General features: G+C 38.3%; 1 protein-coding gene across 4 annotated transcripts; it reads left to right on the forward strand.

Annotated features, from left to right (window-relative positions):
- Positions 1-2,059: 2,059 nt before the first annotated feature.
- On the forward strand, positions 2,060-21,283 carry LOC124303535 (fatty acyl-CoA reductase wat-like). 4 transcript variants are annotated; one of them, XM_046760834.1, is made up of 10 exons: positions 2,060-2,182; positions 2,635-2,675; positions 13,342-13,667; positions 14,279-14,527; positions 14,649-14,794; positions 16,778-16,887; positions 18,164-18,359; positions 18,884-19,132; positions 20,543-20,800; positions 20,897-21,283. In XM_046760834.1, the coding sequence occupies exons 3-10, from the start codon at positions 13,353-13,355 to the stop codon at positions 20,994-20,996; spliced, it is 1,623 nt and encodes a 540-aa protein (XP_046616790.1). In that variant the 5' UTR covers positions 2,060-2,182; positions 2,635-2,675; positions 13,342-13,352; the 3' UTR covers positions 20,997-21,283. The 4 variants fall into 4 exon arrangements, with proteins under 4 accessions (XP_046616790.1, XP_046616789.1, XP_046616791.1 ...); XM_046760833.1 differs by having other exon boundaries at positions 2,067-2,675; XM_046760835.1 differs by lacking the exons at positions 2,060-2,182; positions 2,635-2,675 and adding an exon at positions 11,286-11,424.
- The last annotated feature ends 497 nt before the right edge of the window (positions 21,284-21,780 follow it).

Genomic DNA, 21,780 nt, shown 5'->3' on the forward strand with positions numbered 1-21,780 from the left:
ATTTCAATTCTCCTTATGTTATTACCATCGTACGTAAAATAACAAATTGGCGCAAACAAATGCGCAAAAATAAGCCAGCTGGATTGGTTGACATTGTCATGCATAGGTACATTTGAAGGTGGTTATTAATTATTGCTGACAAACAAATTTGCTGAGCTATCAGTGAAGGAGGAATGGTCCAATAGCTGATGACGAATTTGGGAAAGGTATTTTAAGCAATTTGAAAGTATAAAAAACAGTAACAAATCAATGTTACTGAATCTCAAATCGAGAGTCTGGAAAGGCGTTTGCGGTCATTTCATTACTACGCAGCAATGCATATGAGATTAGCAATAAATTAATTCCAAAAAATATTCTTCGGGGACTTTATAATTAAAACAAAAAATTTATTTAGCATTTATAGAATCCAGAAACAAAAATCCCAGACTAGTTGGACAGTTTTGAAGTAAGACCAGACTGCCCCGAATTTGTTTTATTCATGTACGCTAAGCATATGCTTTTTAGGCATTTTGCGTTTTTTTTTTAGCAGATTTATAATAAACATCGAAAACATGTGCAAAAAGCCAGACGAATACGACGGTTATAAATAATTACCTGGCACGGCTAAAGGTATCGAATGAGTGCGACAAAAAAGTCTTATACGTAGACATAGGTACGAGAGAGAAAGGCATCTGCCGGCAGTTGCTGAAGTCCTGGCTCATCGGGCTGTGATTGGTTGCTGAAAGATCACGTGACTCGAGTTCAGCATGTACCTCGGGCTGTGTACACAGCATTTTGAAGCGGTTTATTCTTTTTCGAGCAATAACAATGTTTTTAGTAACTGTAATACAACAGTAATGTAAAATAAATTTATGTATTTCATCATTTTTTTCTAAAAAAAAAACTATAAATTTGTTAATGAAAATCGTTCGAAAAATTTATATTTCCAAACAAAGCAATTTATTTCTGTAAATTTTAAATTATTCAAACTAATTTTTGTTTCATATGTAACTTTAATTCAGACAATATTAATTCACATAGTTGAAGACAATTTTTAATATTACCTAACTGACATCAGAGTCATATAAAATATCTAAATAGATATATTCGCTCTATAGAAAGGGCAGGCGTTGTTGACGAAAAGATTTGTTTAGCAATCAATTTTTAAACGCTGAATCAAAAAATTTCAAAACATCCAAAGTGGTCGAAGAATATTTTTTGGAATTAATATTCTGCTAATCTCATATGTTGTGCAGTAGCGAAATAACCGCAAACGCTCTTCCAGACTCACTGGCATGGATATAGTACCTTTTTTTAATTTCAAACTGCCTAAAATACCCTCCTCAAATTCGTCACCAGCTCTCCGACTAGATGCGAGGACTTTCATCTAGTTACCAATTCCAAAGTTCAACTGACTTAAAATTTTGTGATACATAATCAGGCAAATTTCAATGGAGACAAAATATTTATACAACAAATAGCCACAGAAATATCGGGCAAGGAAGTTACTACAATATTTTTTAGACAGGTTTAGTTCCTCAGGCGTCAACGTCTTGACGACGAAGCGCATAATTAATTCAATTATAGGTCTCACGGTGGTTCACATTATTTACTTTAATGATTGTTCCTTATAATTATTTGCCATAGACAAACTTCCGGCTCTAGAAAATTAACATGTATCAGTCATCCTATGGTAATATAACTTCTCTTCTATCATTCATTCACCATGATTGCCACATTATATTACCTTTGAATCCGGCCTCTCCGGAATTACGTAAGTTTTTTAGAGTCTGCATGTAAATGAAATACAATTTATGATATCAGCATCGTCAGATTGTAACGAATACATATAAGGAATAGCTAATGAAACATAATTTAACGCAAGTATCACAACCGACGGTTCTAATATTCATGAAAAAGAAACTGAACTTCGCAGGAACTCATCGTGGTTAAATATTTGTTTATTCTATTAAGGGCAATAAAAAAAAGTGTAAAAAAGAGGAGTAGAGCCAGACGCCTAGGCATCCCCTCCATTCGCATCCGCTTTCGGTCCCGCTGCCGCGCTGTCATTTCAACGCAAGTTATGCAGAGCCTCCAGCAGACCAAGCTCGCTCTCATCTTTGCGAAGAGCTTGGGTGATCGTCATTCTTGAAGTGGCAGCTCAAGATCACGAATCGCTTTGGTAGCGGTTGTGCGCTAATAAGTATGCAGCAAATCGTGAGAAAACTCGTACCTAAGTCGACTGCAGAGTAATATATAATAACTTGTATACCACCTACCGGAGACGCAAACATCGCCTTTTTGTTATTCGGCTCTACTTTTAGAAATTCCTAGTAGTTTCGCTATACATTTTCACACGTTCTTGAGCAAATCCGATAATTTTCATCAAATCGTGTGAACATCGTGTAAATTTTCTTATTCCGAGTGAAGTTCGTGTAAATTTTTGTGAACTCTTCTCTCTTCCGTCAAGGTTTCCAAAAGCCCGTACGAACTTCGAATTCGCGAACTCTCTACGAAAATTTTTAACAGTGTATTGGTACGAGTAAATCGCGTCGCAGAAAATCAAACAATCTTTGCTTAGACTGAAAGCATTTACATATAAATTAGAAGAAGTGCTAAGAGAGTATCCGCAAACACTAGTGAAAATATTTTCAGCTCTCGTGGGCTTCCTGGTTTACTCGGGACTTCAATTTTAGGTGAGTAAAATTTTAATTCAAATTCAGTTCGACTACTTAGAACCATGTTCCTCGTACTTCGGTGTACATGTTTCCCCAATTTTAACCGCACGTACCACTCATCCACACAATCAAAAAATATATCAATCAGTGAATCGTTTCAAATTGTTGGAAACGTTATGAGTACAAAATTTCCACGATCAACAATTTGTTGCAATTATAATTGGTCAAGTGTTTTCTGCTAAACTGATGTAATTTCTCAACACATTGGATATATCGACCCTTAAAAAAAATGTTCTGTTTTCGTTTTATTGGCGAGCAAACCCGTGTTTCTTTCTTTTTAGTATTCCGTCTATTAATGCTGTACGAAAGGCAAATATATTTCATTAATGAAACTCAACGGCTTAAATGAATGGAATTTTTTTGACGGAATTTGGAGTGAATCGTATAAGGTGAACGAAATGTTTTGGTAATTCAGCATGTATATTATTATCAAAACGCGTAACGTCTCCGAATTCATCGTTTATACGACACACATTTGACAAATTACAATAAGCATCACAGGTCTGGCCTATAACCTCGGTATCCATTACCGTGGTTCTAAATACACGATTGTAGTAAGACGAATATGTTAACAATATGTTGATTGTCAGACCAATACGATTTCCGGATGTCTATATTACCAACACGAGTGTAGCCGAAAATTTCCAGACACGTAATTTGCTCAACTCCCAAACCTTGTAGTACTAACACTTTTTCATCTAATTCATAATATTCGGCATTTTCTTGCAAAATTTCACTCCCTGAATATCATGAAAGTATTATGCGTGTTAGCAAAACTGAAATCCATGTTTCGTCGGCTCCGTGGGTTAAGTTTAATTCTGGTTATAAATACTGGAAAAATATCGAGTCCAACAACAGAAAATTGACCATTAAACCTTGCAACTTATTTTTTCGACTTAAATTACGTCGTTGGAACGAAATTTGAATCAATTTGTAGCACGAAAGTTGTCTGGACAAACATTTTGACAAGTTCCATAGTAGTATACGAGGGATGTTTAGAAAATAACGGGAATTTGGTAATCTCGCGTGTTGTATTAATCCGATTCACGCGATTTTTTCATTTTTGTGTTGGTAAACTTGTCAGAAAGGTCGCTGTACTGTGTTAGCGATACCTACTGGATATTTCGTCTATTGTCAGCAGTCAAAAAGGTTACATGTGTTTCGGTAGGATAGGAGATTTTGAAAATGGATCAAAGAATGTGTATTAAATATTTCTATAAGAGTGAAATAAAATACGGCAAAGTTTTAGAAATGTTAAATATTATTTTCGGTGAGTCTGCTATGAGTAAAACGAGGTTTTTCAAGCAGTATAATCGTTGCCAAGATGCCCGTGAAGACGTTGAAGATGAATTTTCTAAATACGAATTTTAAAACAACGAACGATCGGCGTACTAAAGTTGGGATTTTCGATAAATCACCCATTGGAATAACTGGTTTCCCGAAAGTTCATTTAACCGAACGCTCTCTCATCCGGAAAAGTGTTTTTTTAACACCGGCACGGAAAGTTTGACTTTGCGTGCTGTGGCGGGTGTGCGAAGTATCCGATTCCCCACAGTTCAGAAACTGTTTGGAAATATTACACAACTGTTAGAAAATGGTATTTTCCTAACTGTTTTCTGAGCTAAACCGCTGAAATTAGCGCCATCTGACGTGATGACTCGTGACTAGGATCGCGTCCGTTGTGTTGCAGTACCGGGTTTACGTTCGGGTTAGACTACAATTTTAGATTTACAATATTCTGGAGTCGAACTTCCTATTACAGGTGCTACAAAAATTATCGCGTGTCACGATTGCGGGTTTGCGATTTCTGACTCGTGTGAATTTCTGCACTCGCCTTCGGCTCGTGAACCACAAACTTCGCACTCAACAGGAATCGCCAACTTTCCGCACTCGAATCACAACATACTGTTTCAGAACAGTCGGCATTCCGAATGACTTTCGCATTTTTGTATCCCAACCGACGAGCGTCCTGGACGCCCCAGCACATCATGACCCGACGAAGACGTGGAAAAAGTGAAAGAAGTGATTATGAATGATCGCCGAATCACAATCATCAAAAGCAATATTTAACATTCCTAGAACTTTACTGCACTTTACTCCATTGTTATATAGGAAAATTTAATTTAAATTCTCTGTGCCGTTTTCAAAATCGCCAATCCTACCAATCCACACGTAACCTTTTTGACAGCTGACAATAGACTGAATATCCAATATAGCTGACACACCACAGCAACTTTTCAGACAAGTGTACCAACACAACAACGAAAAAATCGCTCGAATCGGACTGATACAACACGCGAAATTACAAAATTCGCGTTACTTTTTGAACACCCCTCGTATTGTGTTACAATTGTGGAAGGTGGATGATTTCTGACAAATGTGAGGTTTGCAGGCTGTAATAATACGAGTCAGACATCGCCGATCGACACACTATTTTTTCCAACACGTGTGAAAGAAATTTTGATTTGAGAAGCACCGAAGGTATCTCTAAAAACGCATAAAATTGGTATTAAACAATTTACCCTAAACGACGCAGTGCGCAAAATTGAGTTGTTTGAAAACGCGCATGCGCAAAAAGAAGTCGTGTGTAAAATATAGCGTTTCAATTGCGTGTGTGCGCGAGCGTTATTTTATTACACGGTTAGGAAATGGGACACCTACGCAAGCTTCACAGACTTCGGAAACCGAACTATCCAAACAGATATTGGAAAAGAATTTTTGTTCTTTACTGACTGACTGATTTTCAACAAACGACGAGCAACATAATTCGCATAACTAACATTTATAATAATAACATTTTATACGATCATTAATGTCCATCCTGCCCACTTCTCAGTTTGATGTTACGACGCGCGTAGTGGTGTCGTTCAAATACAAATACAAACGTAAAACATGTTCGAGAGGGATACGGAAGATCTTGATCTGTGCCAATGTCTCGTGAAATAATTGTCAAATTACAATTACAAAGTGTTCAGTAAGAAGAAAAAGAACCGTCAATATTGGCATAATTAAAAGTTAAGCTGAAGAGAATAACAATTAGTGGTTAAAATCTGCTCATTCAATATGTTCTCACGGCCAATGAATATGTTTTACGTTGCGCAACGGCACAGACATGCGGGGCACCATTTTCACAAGTACAACTACCCTCTCGTTTCACACCCTTCGACAATCACGAATTCTCCGTCAATCGATCATCTTGATCGCTGCGTTACCCTTGTCCAAGAACGGTTCGACGCGGAATGTAGACGCGAGACATTAAATACGAGGCTGATCAGCTGCCACGTTCCGTACTTACAAACATCATGACTTGCTACTTGTCAGATTGATTGATAAACTTATTAGGCACCAGGAATAATTGCACGAATCGCAATGTCACGAGCAGTGGACTCTGGCACTTAACACCGACTGATGTGACGTATACCTGAATTCATGTAACGGAATTGGAGACAAGTAACACTGTCCGCTGTATACACATTGTACGTCACGGAGATAGGATTACATTCGTAGTGAATATTGGACAAGGTGTGGCTCAGATATTCGAGGCCAGAGGATAACCTGTGGTGATTACATACGCGACTTCCGCCCTGTTTGGGCGCACACACTTTGAACTGATATGAGCAAGCGTGTGAAATCCAAGATTGACGATAGGAAGTAAATACAGCAAGCGTTTCACCGGAATCAATACTTCGAATATGCGTGCATTTTCTGTTTAAAGTAATAACCCGTCGTATTAATTATGGATGACGCACAACCTCGAACTATTTATTTGCGTCTAACAATAAATTATACCCACAAAATATGTATTTCTCCTTCAATAAATTGTAAGGATCACGAATGAATAAAATGTAAATAACAGGGACTAAAAAACTATCTGAACGAAGTGCGTTTCTTGGATTAAAAAATTTGAATAATTAGTTGCCTAAATGACTGTCATTTATCAAGCGCCTCTGACGTGAAGTTGAGGTTCACGTTGAAACGAAATAGCATAATGTCAAAAATTCACTAAAGGAATAATTATCAGCGTGTTTTTTCTGTCCAAGCGTCTTGCGTAATGCCTTCCTCGTGAAATTATCTGGGATGTGCGTAGGGTGTTTTTGGTGTCAAGATCGTTATGTTTCAAAGCCATCGGCATAGAAGTTGAACAGAGCCTGAGAAATGATATTTGTCAAACGCGAAAAATTTATCTTCTGCAATCGGATGGATGTTGGTTTACCCGAGCACTGGCGACAGAATTAACCTTGAAAGCAAACCGTTGATCGATCATAAAATCTATCGAATAACAGGTGGTGAATTAATCGTAAGAGAAACACTATGCGAAAATACATCCCGAGCAATTTATAAAATGTCTAGTAAGCCGCCTGTAATATTCATCTAATGGTAAGTCTGTCAAAAAACTTTGGCAAAATTCAATTGAATTTAAATAATGCGTACCTAATATACAATTCAAAAACAGACTCCTCAAACATGACACAGGCGTCATAAACTCACCGGTATATACAAACCACCGATAAATATTTAGAAACTAGTTTGCATACCTAGGTGACTACAGATACTAATTTGGTTAAAGGAAGTAAATTGATACGTGCGCAATATTTTTGTCACACGATGCGATGTGAATTCGTTTAGCGTACCGTACATTAATCAAGCGCTAACATTATTTCAAATATCTGATTTCATTTCCCATATCGCGTATTACGACTAGAAACCCAAAAATGAATATTTGATTCGGGATAGTCGAATCGTTTGTGCATTACTCATACTTTTCCATAATTGCTCACCGATTTTTAGGGTGAAAAATGTTATATTCACTTTCTGATTTATGAACATTCCCTATAAATTCAACCATATGCAAGAAAAATATTTTGAGTAACGAATTAAAAAGAAAAAATTCGTTCAACGAACGATCCAAGCACATTAGATCCAACATTAGGTGTTGCCATGAAGTTTCTTTACTGAAATGTAACGGAGCTAAGACCAAGCGAGAAGTTGGGTTTATACATTTTCTCGATGTCGTTAGTAACATTTGATGGCAAAATCTGCACCGTGAGCGTGCTCGTTCGTAAGCGATTCAATCCTTACTTCGCATGTATCAATTGAACAAAAAAAAAAAAAACATTTCAAAAAAACCGATTACGTAAATTACGTAAATTAAGAATACACGTTCTCGTGCACAATAACCAGTAACTTGTCGATGTTTCATTTACTTCTCCAGACGTGGATGGTTATTTGCAATAACCTCGATCAATGACGCGTTATGCTTGTTAACTAGACCACGTTTTAATCCCATCAAATGTGAATATAATGTATTTGTCGAAATCAGTAGATTATTGCGACGCCACGGGTGCGGAGCACTGGTAATTACAAATGACGCATAGAATTTTAATTACCACGAATAGCCACGTAATCAGCAAAAAATATTATGGTAATTCTAAAATGTTTTCGATGAATTTCATCCCACAGAGATCCAGTCGTTACAATTTATTAGTCATTGTGTTTTGCATCGAAACCTTGAATTCTTGTGTCTAGACAGGCCAAAGTACAATTAGGAACCAGTTCGAATATTTGGGAGCTGTAAATGAAAGGATCCGTATTCATATGCCGCGACTAATCCAGTATATACAAACAGGAAATGCCCCAGGGCCAAGGGTTCTAGGTCACCATGAGCAACCTTGGACGAAATATTATCCTATATCGATTTCAATGCTAGAGAGAAGATGACATTGTGGTAAAATTGAAATGAATTAATAGTGATAAAAATACGATTATTGCATTGATATGCTGTCATCAAAATCGACAACAATTCGACAATCAAATTAGAAAAGGGTTTCAAACGTCGCAAAATACGAGGACACAACACTGACCGATGGATGTATGCACGAGCATACGATATAAATAACGAGCACCCGGCCTTCCTAAATATCTATAACGTCAAGTGAGCCAACAGGTAGGTGAACATATATCAACGTCGGTTATTCGGATTATAATAATTTCAGCGTCAGCAGCCGATAACTTATCACATTGGCATATTTAAAAGAATATCGGTACGTTATGCATAATTTTCAATGACATTAGTTCTAACGAACTACAATATTGCCATTGTCATCCGCATGAAAATTTCCAAGTCAGACAGTTTTGATCGAACAGTAGTTCATTACGTCTCATGCAGAACAATAGTATATGATTGTTTTAATTTGCTTATTAATTTTTTTTTTTTCGTCCGCTTCTCCCCTCCCCAGTCTTCGTTCGATCTTGTTAATTTTCCACCGGTAGATTAAATGCATGCGTAATTGCAAATAGCATGACAATTATACCGATGACGTTGGTTTGAAAAAAAATGTGGAAACACAATGACTACTGGTTGTTTATAGGTAATCAAAATAATCGGATAGCGAGATTCGAATAATTTTCGATCAAGATAAAGATGTACAATCTTACCGTCATGAGTATAACGTGGTACCAAAAAGTCCTTGCAGATATTTGCACCAGACGTCGATGCTTCCTGACCAGTAATGAAACGAAATGACTCCAACCCAATTCAGGGATCGTGCCGACCGTACTGTAATAATAAACATTGAAGTTAGTAACGTTGACTTATTGTTAACGAAACGTTGAAAAAAATTCACCGTCTGGCAATTTTAGTGTGATGTCAAAGCAGTTGAATTTCTGAAGTACACGTCATTATCTTTTGCTTCGTTAGGGAGCTTACTCAATTTCAGACGATTCTTTAATTCTAAAATAACGGTTTTTTTCGAAAATACATCATTAGACGGATGTTACGAACGTCAACCTTATCAATAGTATATACCAAACCTGCTTCAAAAACGTTATTTCCGTGTCATTCATACGATTGAGCACATGTTGGTATCACATATGATTTAAATATTTTCCCTGTATATTAATCGGGGATAAACATGTAGGTTCAACCGTACGATTGACGTCAGTATAGACTGCACGAATCCTCGTCACTCGCTCCGATGATGTTGATTGCATGCTTTGCCTACACTTACATAATCTACCCGTATTTAAAACGAGTTATGTTAATCACGAATAAAATGTACTTGATTAGTAACCCATTAATGCTGACGCGCAACATGGTCATTGTGTGTTTTGCTAACTTTCCGGTCTACACCTATCCTTAGAATCCATGAGCTGTGGAAGTCCAAATAAGTACAATGTATAATTGACACCAAGGTGGCCAATAGGGCGCATATGGAATGTCCTCGGAAATGACAAAGCAGAAGTAGAATTTCTCTGGATGACATTAAATGATAGCCCGCACAGATCACCCTATTCATTATATCAGTATAGGTTCAATAAGCACTCAGCTTTGACTGCCGTATTGCGCTATTAACGTCAAGATTACATATGCGTTAATCGTCAAGCTTAATGCGATTTTTACGATTTTCTGTGATATTTACAGGTGATTGTAATTTTCTTCGTATTTCTTTAACCTTGTACACAATTTTTTAACCTGTTATTTTCTCTTTCGATTTGTTAACACATTCCCATACATACGACATTCAGATTGTTACGTTATTGTATAGCGAAAACATGGAATACAGAGATAGCTCAAGTGCTCAAAATTATTGAAGAACAAAGATAAATATGGAAATTTTATCACGAGACCCTTCAATTGTGGCTCAACCAAAGTCTGCGATTGTTACAAAAATCTGTGAAGTAAAATTGATGGTTTCGTAACAATTCTGTATCTTAAGGCCGCATTATTTTAGAAGTTTCAAGTCCGGCCTCCATTTTCAATGTTATAAATCTCTCCGAATGAATAGGTATCGTACATCCGATTTGGTTGATTGGTAAGATCACCCAGATAATCAACATAAATATCTTTTCCTTGAAATCTATACATAATCAAATTCAAATTCCATGGACAACCTCGTGCCAAGTATAAATATCGAAATGAATTTGGCAAACATTTCGGATCAACTTGTATTCGACTAATTTACTGAATAACGTAGCAACATTGAAATCAGCTAAAGCTACGCGTAATTGGGAAGGCTAAACGCAATTAGGGCATGCAGTTTGCGCAGATTTACCACACATCGTGCGCGTGACAAGAAATTACAATTAGCACAAGTTATCGAAGACAGAGTGTCAGGCGCGGAGGAGAGACGATTATGCCTTGGACTTTGGAAACTTTGTATACGGACAAGTGAAAATTATACCGCGCACCGACAATATTTGGTATGGGAAGTAGAAGAGAGAGAAAAAAGAAATAAATAAAAAATAATCGCAAGCAATCCGACTGCACGCGAATAACCTCGGTCAAACTTTCGCCGCGAGGCGTCGATTGCTTAGCAAAATCTTTCCATTTATTTTTTTTTTTTGGCATATCTTTCTCTTTCTTCCTTTCGTTCTAACAAATTTATTTCCGATCAAGAAATTTTCCAAATTCAGAATTGATAGGTGCATCTAATTGGCGCGTCGCTGGTGTGTCACATTCATCTAACGCCCACCAATCGGAAAAGAGGTGGCGTTTTGCTTTTAAGCGGGAGCACCTGAAGTTCACGATCAACTTTCACTCCTTGCGGTGTTTCACGTCGGCAAGTACGAAGCTCCTCGCAACAGTCGATATCTATTGTGTAGTTTTATACATACAGCCTCGCACGGCTATAGGCAATTGAGTTTTAAACCCGGAGCCGCCGAGGCTAGACTACGCGGAGCGCCCGTCCAACACACGCGAGTTGAAAAAGTATTCGACTTCTTTTTTAATTTTCAAATCATTCCCACATCTTCGGTATTCGCTCTGCGTTTTTTTATTCACATTTCACCTCGGTGAGGAAGAATAAAATTTTATTACGAGTAACGTGTCAAGTGTGGAAAAAGGTTCGGTGTTTTCATTTTGGTTTCTGTTCCCATCCGTTGGCACGTTTTGTGCATCTTGTACATACAGTGACGTAGAGGGGGCGTAAAACATAAAAAAAGGCGGAATATTTATGACAGGGAAAAATAAAGATACTGCGATACTGACAGCATTACAGGAAAATCTATTCCTAACATTTGGTCATCATTGTTCACAGAATTTCGATCGCGTTATAGTAAGGTGAAAAGAACGCGACACAAGGAAAGAATAATTAATAACCGTTCGGCACTTGTCCCGAAGATAATTCAAGGAAACGAAACAGGTACAGGATAATTATCGATACAAGCAACTACCGAATTTTGCAATGACGAATTGACTCCATCTTCTGGCTAATAGACGCGGGTCGATAAGTTTTTTTGTCATCAGCAAGTATGTAAGTAAATATTAATCGTCAGCGTGTATGATTATCCGTCAATTCGAAATTGAAGATCACGTGAGCGGATGCTTCGCAGTAAATCTTGTCAAAATCGATCCGGAAGTATCTCGGCAAACACACCGCGAGGTCTGCAATCGGTTGATATTTATGATGTGATTATCAGAGTAACGCGACCCTCGACAAGTGGTCACATTGTGTTTTAGACATTCGCGTTTCGGCCCCGCATGATCGACCAAATCGCGCAGTACGTTATACGATTTAGATTGTAATATATGGCGCAGAAGTCGTTTCGACATTCGATCATGCGACGAATCGTAATCAGGAACGGTCGTGTCGTCTCCAATGGGCCAAGAAAACTTACCCAACTCATGATGCGATTCGGTACGCTTCGCTTCGACATGTGTCACATGGACAGTAAGAGTAGACGATGCTGTCTGCTGTGGGAAGTTCGCGTTGATTGTGGTTGACCAATTTTCCTACATAGCCATTTTCCCATTTATCAAAACAGTCATTTGAATATGTTCGAGTACATACATGTATCACAAAAATTTATATTTGAACACAATTTTGTCAGATCTAGACAAAACGCTTGCGAAAATATTTTTACCGCGTAACTTCATATTATCGCAAATTTACATACTATCGGATATCTTGTGACATTGCGAAAACCAGTTCCCAGTAAAACTTCGACAAAAAACACGTAGATAAAGTACCAATTTGCGGAATTTGCAAGTGCTAATCGTAATACCAATGTGCTAGAATGCCTGTACTCTTGTAAATTGAAAGAACAAATTTTTCCCGTCGTGCCAAAACATCCTCGTAATGATATAACGGTTGTAGGAGAAAAATCTTTGCTATCCATCAGCAGTTGTTATCCAATTACTTTTTACCGCCCATCCGGTTGAGAATTATCTTTTTACAACTTGGACGAATCAAGTACACTCGAAACCACATGCCGCTGGCCATAAAAACGGAGGCACGTACAACGCGATTTTGTTTTTTCCGACCTTTCCTCAATCTGGGCAGAGGTCGATCGCCATATTGTTAATCTCGCATGTAAAATAGCTGCTATGACTTCCACGTACGTAGCGAAAGTATCAAAATATGTGACAGCATGCATCTCTGATGAGAATGCAGAGCGCCAGTCAAAGTCACGGGTTCGTTTTGTGTCGCGCTGTAATGGGTAAATAACCGCAGCTCGAAAAAATATTTACTCGACGTGACTGAAAATCGTTGCATTGTTTATTTTCGAAAATGAAGGACAAGTGACTTCTACCATAAATGTATCATACCATTCGCTTCGCGTAACAGATTGAACGAAATGTCAAATTAGCCCCTTATCCTAATGAATGGAATTTTTCGTTTCACAGAGCGTTTGATAATGGTGGAAGTTTTGATGGAATCCGGTGGACAAGAAGTGGTGGTGGCCGATAGCTGCGGATCGACGCCGGACACTCCGGCGGATTTTCCGTCAAAGCCAGTCGAGATGTCAGTTCCTCCAACGAAATTAACCACGCTTCAAGAGTTCTATACAGGGCAGAGTATCTTCGTCACCGGAGGCACAGGATTCCTGGGCAAACTGCTGATCGACAAACTGCTGCGAAAATGCCCCGGGATCGTTTCGATCTACCTCCTCGTTCGCGCGAAGAAGGGAAAGGATGTGCACCAAAGAGCCGAAGAAATCTTTGACGATCCGGTAAGCGCAGAATACGTATACTACTTGAGCTAATCTTCCGGGTGTTAAGAGATTGTTGAGACGGCGCAATTCTCTAGCGGAGTTTGCTAACTCGCTTGCAGCTGTTTGTCTGCTATAGCCAACTGAGTTCAAATTTAATTATCTATGTTAAGCATCTGGGTACTCAAAGCCCTCGGTAATATTTCCGTGACAAGACTTCACAGTCTTTCACATGTGTGAACACTTCGTTCCTCCTATTATCCGTTATAACTGATTTAAAGATACAATCTCAGAGCCGAGTGATCGGCATGTGTGTGCATGCGCATGTGGTTAGTGATTGATTATCTCAATGGGTGCGCAATTAGTCAAGTTTAAAACTCGGACAGTCGATTCGCTATGCCTGTCAAGGAGTCGAAGCTACAAAGGCAGAGAGGCTACAAAACACTTTTTCAATTTTTTTTTTTTCTCTCGAAGTACCGCACAACTTGAAATGAAACTGAATAGAAGGATATTAAGATTCATCAATCTCTTGCTCGCAACTCGCACACCTCTTCATTCCATCATGCTTGCCACGCCATAAACGCGTATAGCATAACTCGATCTCCTAATGAGTTTAAATTTTGGTTCACCAGCTTTTTGAGCGGCTCAAGGAAGAAGTGCCCAAATTCCGTCACCAAATTGTCCCCGTAGCGGGTGACTGCAATGCTCCTGGACTCGGATTGACACCGGTTGACAGATCGACCATCACCAGAGAAGTCTCTGTTGTATTCCACGGAGCTGCCACTGTCAGGTTTGACGAAAAATTAAAACTCGCCGTCGCCATCAACGTTCAAGCACCGAAGGACATACTGGAGCTTTGCAAGGAAATGCCCAAGCTCAAGGTGATTCAGTTTTGTGAACTAACGATTGACATCCCTTCATTTCCGGGCTACCGTTCGCTAAACCTACAGATACCAATAAACGCTCCGATCAGGTTCCTAATACGACGCAATTTGATTTCAGTCCATCCTACACGTGTCGACGGCATACGCAAACTGCCCGCAGGAGCAAATAGACGAGAAATTCTACGACCCCCCGATAGAATACAAGAAGATTCTTACGTTGGTTGACTGCGTAAATGAGAAATTCCTCGACGAAATCACACCAGAGTGAGTATCATCGGTTAGACAAGCTTTTTTTTCTTCTTTCCTTAAATGAGGACAAACTATGCGGCAACGTGTTTGCGAAGCCTACATCTGCAGTTTGCGCATGCAGTCAGACTGAAGTTGACGATGAATAATTTGGTACTCAAGGCGATTTGAATAGTATACGTACGGTCGCTCGTCTAAACGATGGTGTTTGTTTCCCGTACATAGCAGTGCGAGAAGATGTTAAAGTACACATACGAGCAACACGTAGTGTAGCTATTGAAACTGGATACGTTAACGCGTCCCTGTAAACACGTACCTTTCGAGGCTTGGCTTGGTTTATGAAACCTTCCTCAACGACAAGCTTCACTTCTTGCGCATGCCAAGAAAATTCTAAGGATTTTAATGTACGTATCGTTTACGCGAGTTCAACATTCCACGGTTTACCATACCAGTTTCTTTACATGTAAAACACTATAGACTCAGGATAGAATCGCGTGTATCGAATGTGTAATATGCGCAAATAAAAGACAAAGATTCGACGCAATTAAAGAAAAAACTCAAGAATCGGATGGTTACAGGGACTCAACGACGTTGTTTCGGTTTCAACGCCGATGCTGTAGAATTTCCGCTGTCCAGCACACGGAACAGAGAACGATTATAAGATTTGCGTACTGGAATTGAAATTCAGATTCGATTTAATAGTCCACTGCAGAGTCTCAAACAACACCGACGACGTACGAGTTACCACCTTGTCGCTGCCAAGAATGATTCACACAACAGCGATTTATGTCGATAGTAATTTTTGCAAAATACTACTTATAGTTCAGCACAATACGTTTGACTCTTCGAAATAGCAATGATTACATATTGGCATTTTATCAGCTGTGAGCTTTTGTCTTTCTAGCAGATGAAGTAGCTTCGTACATATTAATGATGCTGGAAAAAAATTCTAGACGCGGTCTGACATGCCACTACATGTATATTATATGATGTCAAATTGGAATACCTGTAATCAATTGCTTTTCATTAGTATGTTGTTTTTCACGGCGCATTGCTCGGTACCCAAATGCTTCGAAGATCTGGAGTAGAACAATATTGCGGATGCGTATAAAATCGAGGTAAACAATACGTAATAATGGAACGTTGGGGATAGATTTAAATAATTAGGCGTTATAATTTCGTTGGACAATCAATCGGTACCATCGGACAATGCAGTCTGCGCTTAACATTAAAATGATGAAGCTTCCGAGTAACACTTGCATGTGTTACACACACATCAATTAAACCTAAAATAGTGTAACAAAGAACAATTCATGTGTGCTTTTGAATTCACGCTTCGTTTGAATAATATATAAAAAAGGTGCAAATGCAAATATTTCATAGATTTACATGAATCATTCCAGTTCATTCACTCGTACGCGAGGAAATTATTACACTCGAATATATTTTCAAGCGAATGGATATCGTTGAAGACCTTTTTAGTACGTACGAATAACAAGCCTCAACACGATCATCCGTATGACGTCAACATATGCAATAATTCTTCGTTCAGTTTAAGGGGGCACATCAGTGAAACTCTATACACTAAAAAAACACTACTTTACGACGTCATTTCAAATAATACCTGAACACATTTGAAACATAATTAATTGAAACCAGATATAGAACAGTTTGTTTTTTAAAGGTTGATCACAAGTTTAAATTTCAAGTAAATCTATTAATCAAATTTCACTGGTGTGTCCCCTTATAACGACCCAAGTCCTCATGACGCACCAATACCAACAAGCTATTGTCTCGCGGATATTGAATATCAAATTTTCATTTTTTCTGACCTGGTGACGACCTTAGATTAAGTATATGCTTGATTTGCAAAGAGGCGTCAACAGAACTTAGTGAAATTTAATTGTCTTGCGTAACTGGTGAGTCGCATATCTTGCCGTTCACATTATATTTCCAATGAAAAACAGCCTGTCAGCTCACATTCCCTTCCCTACGTTTCAGATTGCTGGGGAAATGGCCCAACACATATGCATACACAAAAGCGATTGCTGAGCACGTTATCAGGGAAGAGGCTGGAGATTTGCCCGTTGGAATGTTCCGTCCAGCAATTGGTAAGTGTAGCAACACGGCGATCAACTGCGCTACAAACAATTAAAAAGCATAACGCGTGAAACGCAAACAAATGCATCGTTCCGCGTTGAGTGCAAGTGAAAATTCGAGGTTCTTTGCTAGATATAAACTGCGGTAACGGCGGAGCAAGATATGCAGTGATATGATTACTTCTTGTTATACACTTTTCACGCGCCGTTGAAACTGCATAATAAATGCATGGCTGTAACTGCGGTTGCTTTCGCCAGGTTATCTTACGGGGACCGAACGCCTCATTCTCCACACACGTCGAATCCTCTAAAAAATGGTCCCACGAGTAACACAAGCTACGTGTGATCGATCTATGCATCACTAGAATCACAAAGGAACGTCCTACAGGATTCAGTCTTGCACGCGGTTACTACACAGAGCTTCACTATTTATATTTTTTACCGTAACCGACAAATATTATAGCTAATGGGTACGAAATGAAAATGACACAGTTTTATATCTTTAACCATGTAATATAGTATGTGGTCTTTTAATTATCATCACTAGTACTGCATTTTCTTGACTATTAAGGTAATTTGATGTAACCAGGAAATTTGGTATCGACAACTATGATTACACTGAGTAGGTAACTACTTCTACCATATTCTCACGTAATTCCGATAACATGCCAACCGTAATTGTAACGGTTCCCATTTTATTATAATTTGCTAGTAACTATGTAACAAATAACATTTTTCTCAGTGTATTTTTCTTCTTTTTCTAGAATAAGTTAAGCCTTTGTTATACCGTCGCTTTAGTTTTCGAGGATTATCGTATTCCGTCTCTATCTAAAGCCACACACAGAGCGTAACTGCAGAGCGATCTCTTGTGATTTGAATTATGTATGGATCGAATTTCGAATAGGATCGAATACGTAGGAAGGATAGCTTCTGATTTACAATAAGTAGGGCGAAACGTCTCGCTTGCTTTGAAATCTACATTTCACAACGGTAAAAACCAGTCGGACTGATTAAATTAATTCAAATTATTCACTAAATAAAATTACTGAATGCCAACGAAACTTCGGACGTTGATCTTTGTATCCGTTCGTTGATTCACGGTTGATGAATTTTTTAATTGAACAACTTTGACTGTGTCATTTGTGAAACAGGCCTGAAATAACTTGAAATTCTGTTTTGCGGAGTGGTCGTCAAAGCTTTATTTACAATCGAAAACTGGTTAGATCTGGAATTGTTTGATTCAAGCAACTGCAGCGTAGGATATTGATTCGAGTATTATGATTTACAGTGATTTCCACATATCAAGAACCGATCAGGGGATGGATAGACAACATGTACGGTCCAACCGGGGTGGCAGCTGGAGCTGGAACAGGTTTGCTTCGATCTCTGCACTGTAACGGATCTATCCAGGCGAATGTAGTGCCCGGCGATATGACTGTTAACGCGATGATAGCCGCTGCCTGGGACGTGGCCGAAATGAAAAGGTAAATTATACCTAAAAAATTATGGGACCTCAAATGAATTCTCGAGCGAACTGCAAATTTTCGCAATACCCACGCGAAACATCGTATGAAAACGAACTATTCGTCCGGCTCCCCAGAGACTCGAATTTCATCTCATCGTTCTAGCGTGTCCCGTGCAAATATTTGAATATTTTTCGTAGCTTTTGGCGAAGGTCGAATCACTAAACAAAATTTCCTAGTAATTTGTCAACAAGCGATGTACCGTCCAAGGACTGAGTCAAAAAACTGCTGCGAATTATATTTGAACGAGTTTGGCAGTTAAATCTTAAACGAGAATCGATTTTTAATAATCATCACCCCAAGTAACACTCGTGCATTTCGTTTTTGATAAATGCAAACGAAATGGACATTTAAACATTCCGCCTCTCAGCACAGAAGTGAGTCGTCTTTTCATAAATATTTAGTAGCAGCAATATATTATATCATCTGAAACTCCTCTTCCACGCTAGTAAAATATTCTAATAACAATCTCTTCTATCACGCAGAAAAAATAAAAACGGCTCGGAAATCCCCATCTATAATTACTGCAGCCGGGACAACCCCATCACCTGGGACGATTTGAAGGAAATGTCTGAAAAGTATGGGATCGCATTTCCCTCTATAAAAGCGATGTGGTACTACAGCTTCCGAAATACGAAGAGCAAAGTCTTTCACCTCTTTCTAGTCTACGTACTTCACCTTTTACCAGCCCTTGTGATCGACACGGCGACGATATGCGTTGGAAAGGAGCCACGGTAAGGCATCATGGTTATTAAAGTGACCAATGAGATACAGATATGTCGCTCGTAATGAGCCAATAATTATTCGCGATGTTTTTTTCGACACGATAGAGTAAAAAGGTAGGAGACGTTCGTCGCTAAATGCAAAAGAACAAAATGCTATATTTAAATGCTGGTAAAATTATTCACGACCACAGCATAATTTTCGAATTTAGAAGCCGCAGTACTTCGAGTTTTAAAAGAGTCAAAAAAGTATTATTTGCTTTTGAAATATGCTAATATTTTTCGTATGCAATATATCGTTGCTTCGAAAAACACGGGGACTTTGATAAATGCGCGGAGTTCGTGTATGTGATGTTAGTATAAGGCAGTAGTGTACCTACACGGAATACCATTTACAAAAAGTCAAAGCATCCTTAAGCGTGGACACGTACCTGACATTATAATCGCTGACGTAATATCAACAGGTGAAATAACGACGAGATATTAGTCAAACGTACGGCAATCTGGAATAGTTAAACTTCATATCAAGGGGTGGGGTATAAAAACGCGAAAGACCAAAAAGTCGACGAGACGAAATCCCGAAAGTCAAATTACCGGCAGTTAAAAATGTACAACGGCCGTAAATACGGAAAGTTATCTTGTAGAAAAAACAAAGTTGAGAACACAAAAAGGTATGAATAAATTTACCGGAGTTCTTTCTACGAGAATGAGCAAGATTACGAAGTGCAATATATTGAATTTCGAAAATACCGAATAGTGAAAAAGTCGACTTTTCAAATATCAGACTCGTGTTTTCTTTTTTTTTTTTTTGATGTCCTTTTGACATTCTGGTCCTTCTGCATTTTACGAATGGAAATTTTGCTCCTGCCGAACACTGGTTTTTGACAAATAATTTTTTTGGTTTTTTGGCTGTTCGAAGTATTAACCGCTCCCAATATTTAATTTCGGAACTTTCATTTCTCTATATCTTCAGATTTTGAGCTTTGTTCACTCAGAATGCAAACTATTCTGAAAATACTCTTTCAAATAAAAGAACCTCCGGTTAAATTAACTTTCGGCAAAACAGTTATTCTACCGGGTGATTTATCGATAAGCTCAGTTTCGAGATCGCACACACAAAAGGTCTCAAATCCTGGAAAACTTTATGAATATTTTTCTGGGTCGGTGTATACAATGTGCATCAGATTAACACCGTCGAAAACTAATTCAAGGTTGAATAGCAGGCGGCTGGTTCTGTCATTCTTGCATGTATAAGCTTTGGCTAATCAGTATATCCGTATTACATTTTTCGAGTAATTTCAATTACGGTTTCCCCCGCGAAATGATACACTCTACATACAAAGTAGACGAAGTTTTGTACCTTTTTAAGACTTACGGTATGCCTGTATCATTGGACTGAACCAATCAACGATCACGTTACAGATTACTCAAGATTTACAAGAAAATTCACAAATTCATGACGGTACTAAACTACTTTACTACCCACGAATGGAAATTCTCAACCGAGATGGTTAACAAGCTGCACGGCAAGCTTGAACCGGAAGATAGAAAGATCTTCTTCTTTGACATAAAGAGTATCGTTTGGGATACGTACTTCCAAACGTACATGAAAGGCATCCGGATATACCTGATCAAGGACCCCCTCGACACTCTCCGACAAGCAAGAATCAGATGGCAAAAGTAAGTACTCAATTCCCTGTTTCTCTCGTCGCATAATAATCGCATCAGTTTAATCAACAAGATGTCCTTTTTAATATAACTCGTCTTCCATTTTAGATTGTATTGGATTCATCAAGGTTTCAAGCTGTTACTTGCCTACGTGTTTCTAAGAGTGTCGTGGCTCACAGTGTCTACGGTTCTTTCCGTTGTTGCTTAGTGGAAAATTGAAATAAATTAGGTAACGTTACATAAGAATCGTACAAGTCGAAGACATTGTGGCGTGTTACATCGGTGTCTTTGATGATTACCATTTATCCGTATCCATGTCATTGGGTACAGGACCATGTATAAAACTGTAAAGAAATATAGCTTTTTTGTAATTAAAAATTCTTGTAATCGAATTAATCGTAAGGTTGTAGAGATAAGCTTTTGCCCGCTTCGATTATCATGTAAGCGATTGTGTACACCTGTTATTTATATTCAATAAATGTATTTTATAAACAAGTCAATATAAACGGAGTTACCTCACACTAATAATTTATGGTGAATTTCAAAAATGAAGAACTACGGGTCGATTCAACCCATACTTCATTTCTAGTAATTAAACTGCGAAGATTTTCCATCGTTATAGATTTTTAATAACCCGATTGAAACAAGTTAAAGAGATTTTACTTACACCGGAAAAAAAATCTCTCGAATCTGGTGGCCGAAGAATGTAGACCTGACCTGTTAGTTTTAGCTTATTAATGATCAACGATGACGATGCTGGTTATTCAACAATCAGTTAACAAAGGTTCAAAAATTTTCCAATGAATTTAAATACGTATCAAATGATTTCGCAGTAAATTGAATGACTTAGATCTTTCTTTGACGTCACGAAACCTAGATATGTAATTAAGAAGAATTTCGGAAAGATTGATTTTACGCTAGATATGCGTTGGGTTAAAGACCAGCCACGATTTCAAACACGTCATTAATTTCACGGGCTCAAACAATAATTT

This window comes from Neodiprion virginianus, chromosome 4 (assembly GCF_021901495.1).
Source record: "Neodiprion virginianus isolate iyNeoVirg1 chromosome 4, iyNeoVirg1.1, whole genome shotgun sequence".
NCBI lineage: Eukaryota > Metazoa > Arthropoda > Insecta > Hymenoptera > Diprionidae > Neodiprion > Neodiprion virginianus.

Bases quoted from the DNA above. Each gene is read 5' to 3' on its own strand.
- LOC124303535 (XM_046760834.1), top strand. From the start codon at position 13,353: ATGGTGGAAGTTTTGATGGAATCCGGTGGACAAGAAGTGGTGGTGGCC. The intron at 13,668-14,278 runs GTAAGCGCAGAA...TTGGTTCACCAG, and splicing joins AAGAAATCTTTGACGATCCG to CTTTTTGAGCGGCTCAAGGA. The intron at 16,888-18,163 runs GTAAGTGTAGCA...TATGATTTACAG, and splicing joins AATGTTCCGTCCAGCAATTG to TGATTTCCACATATCAAGAA.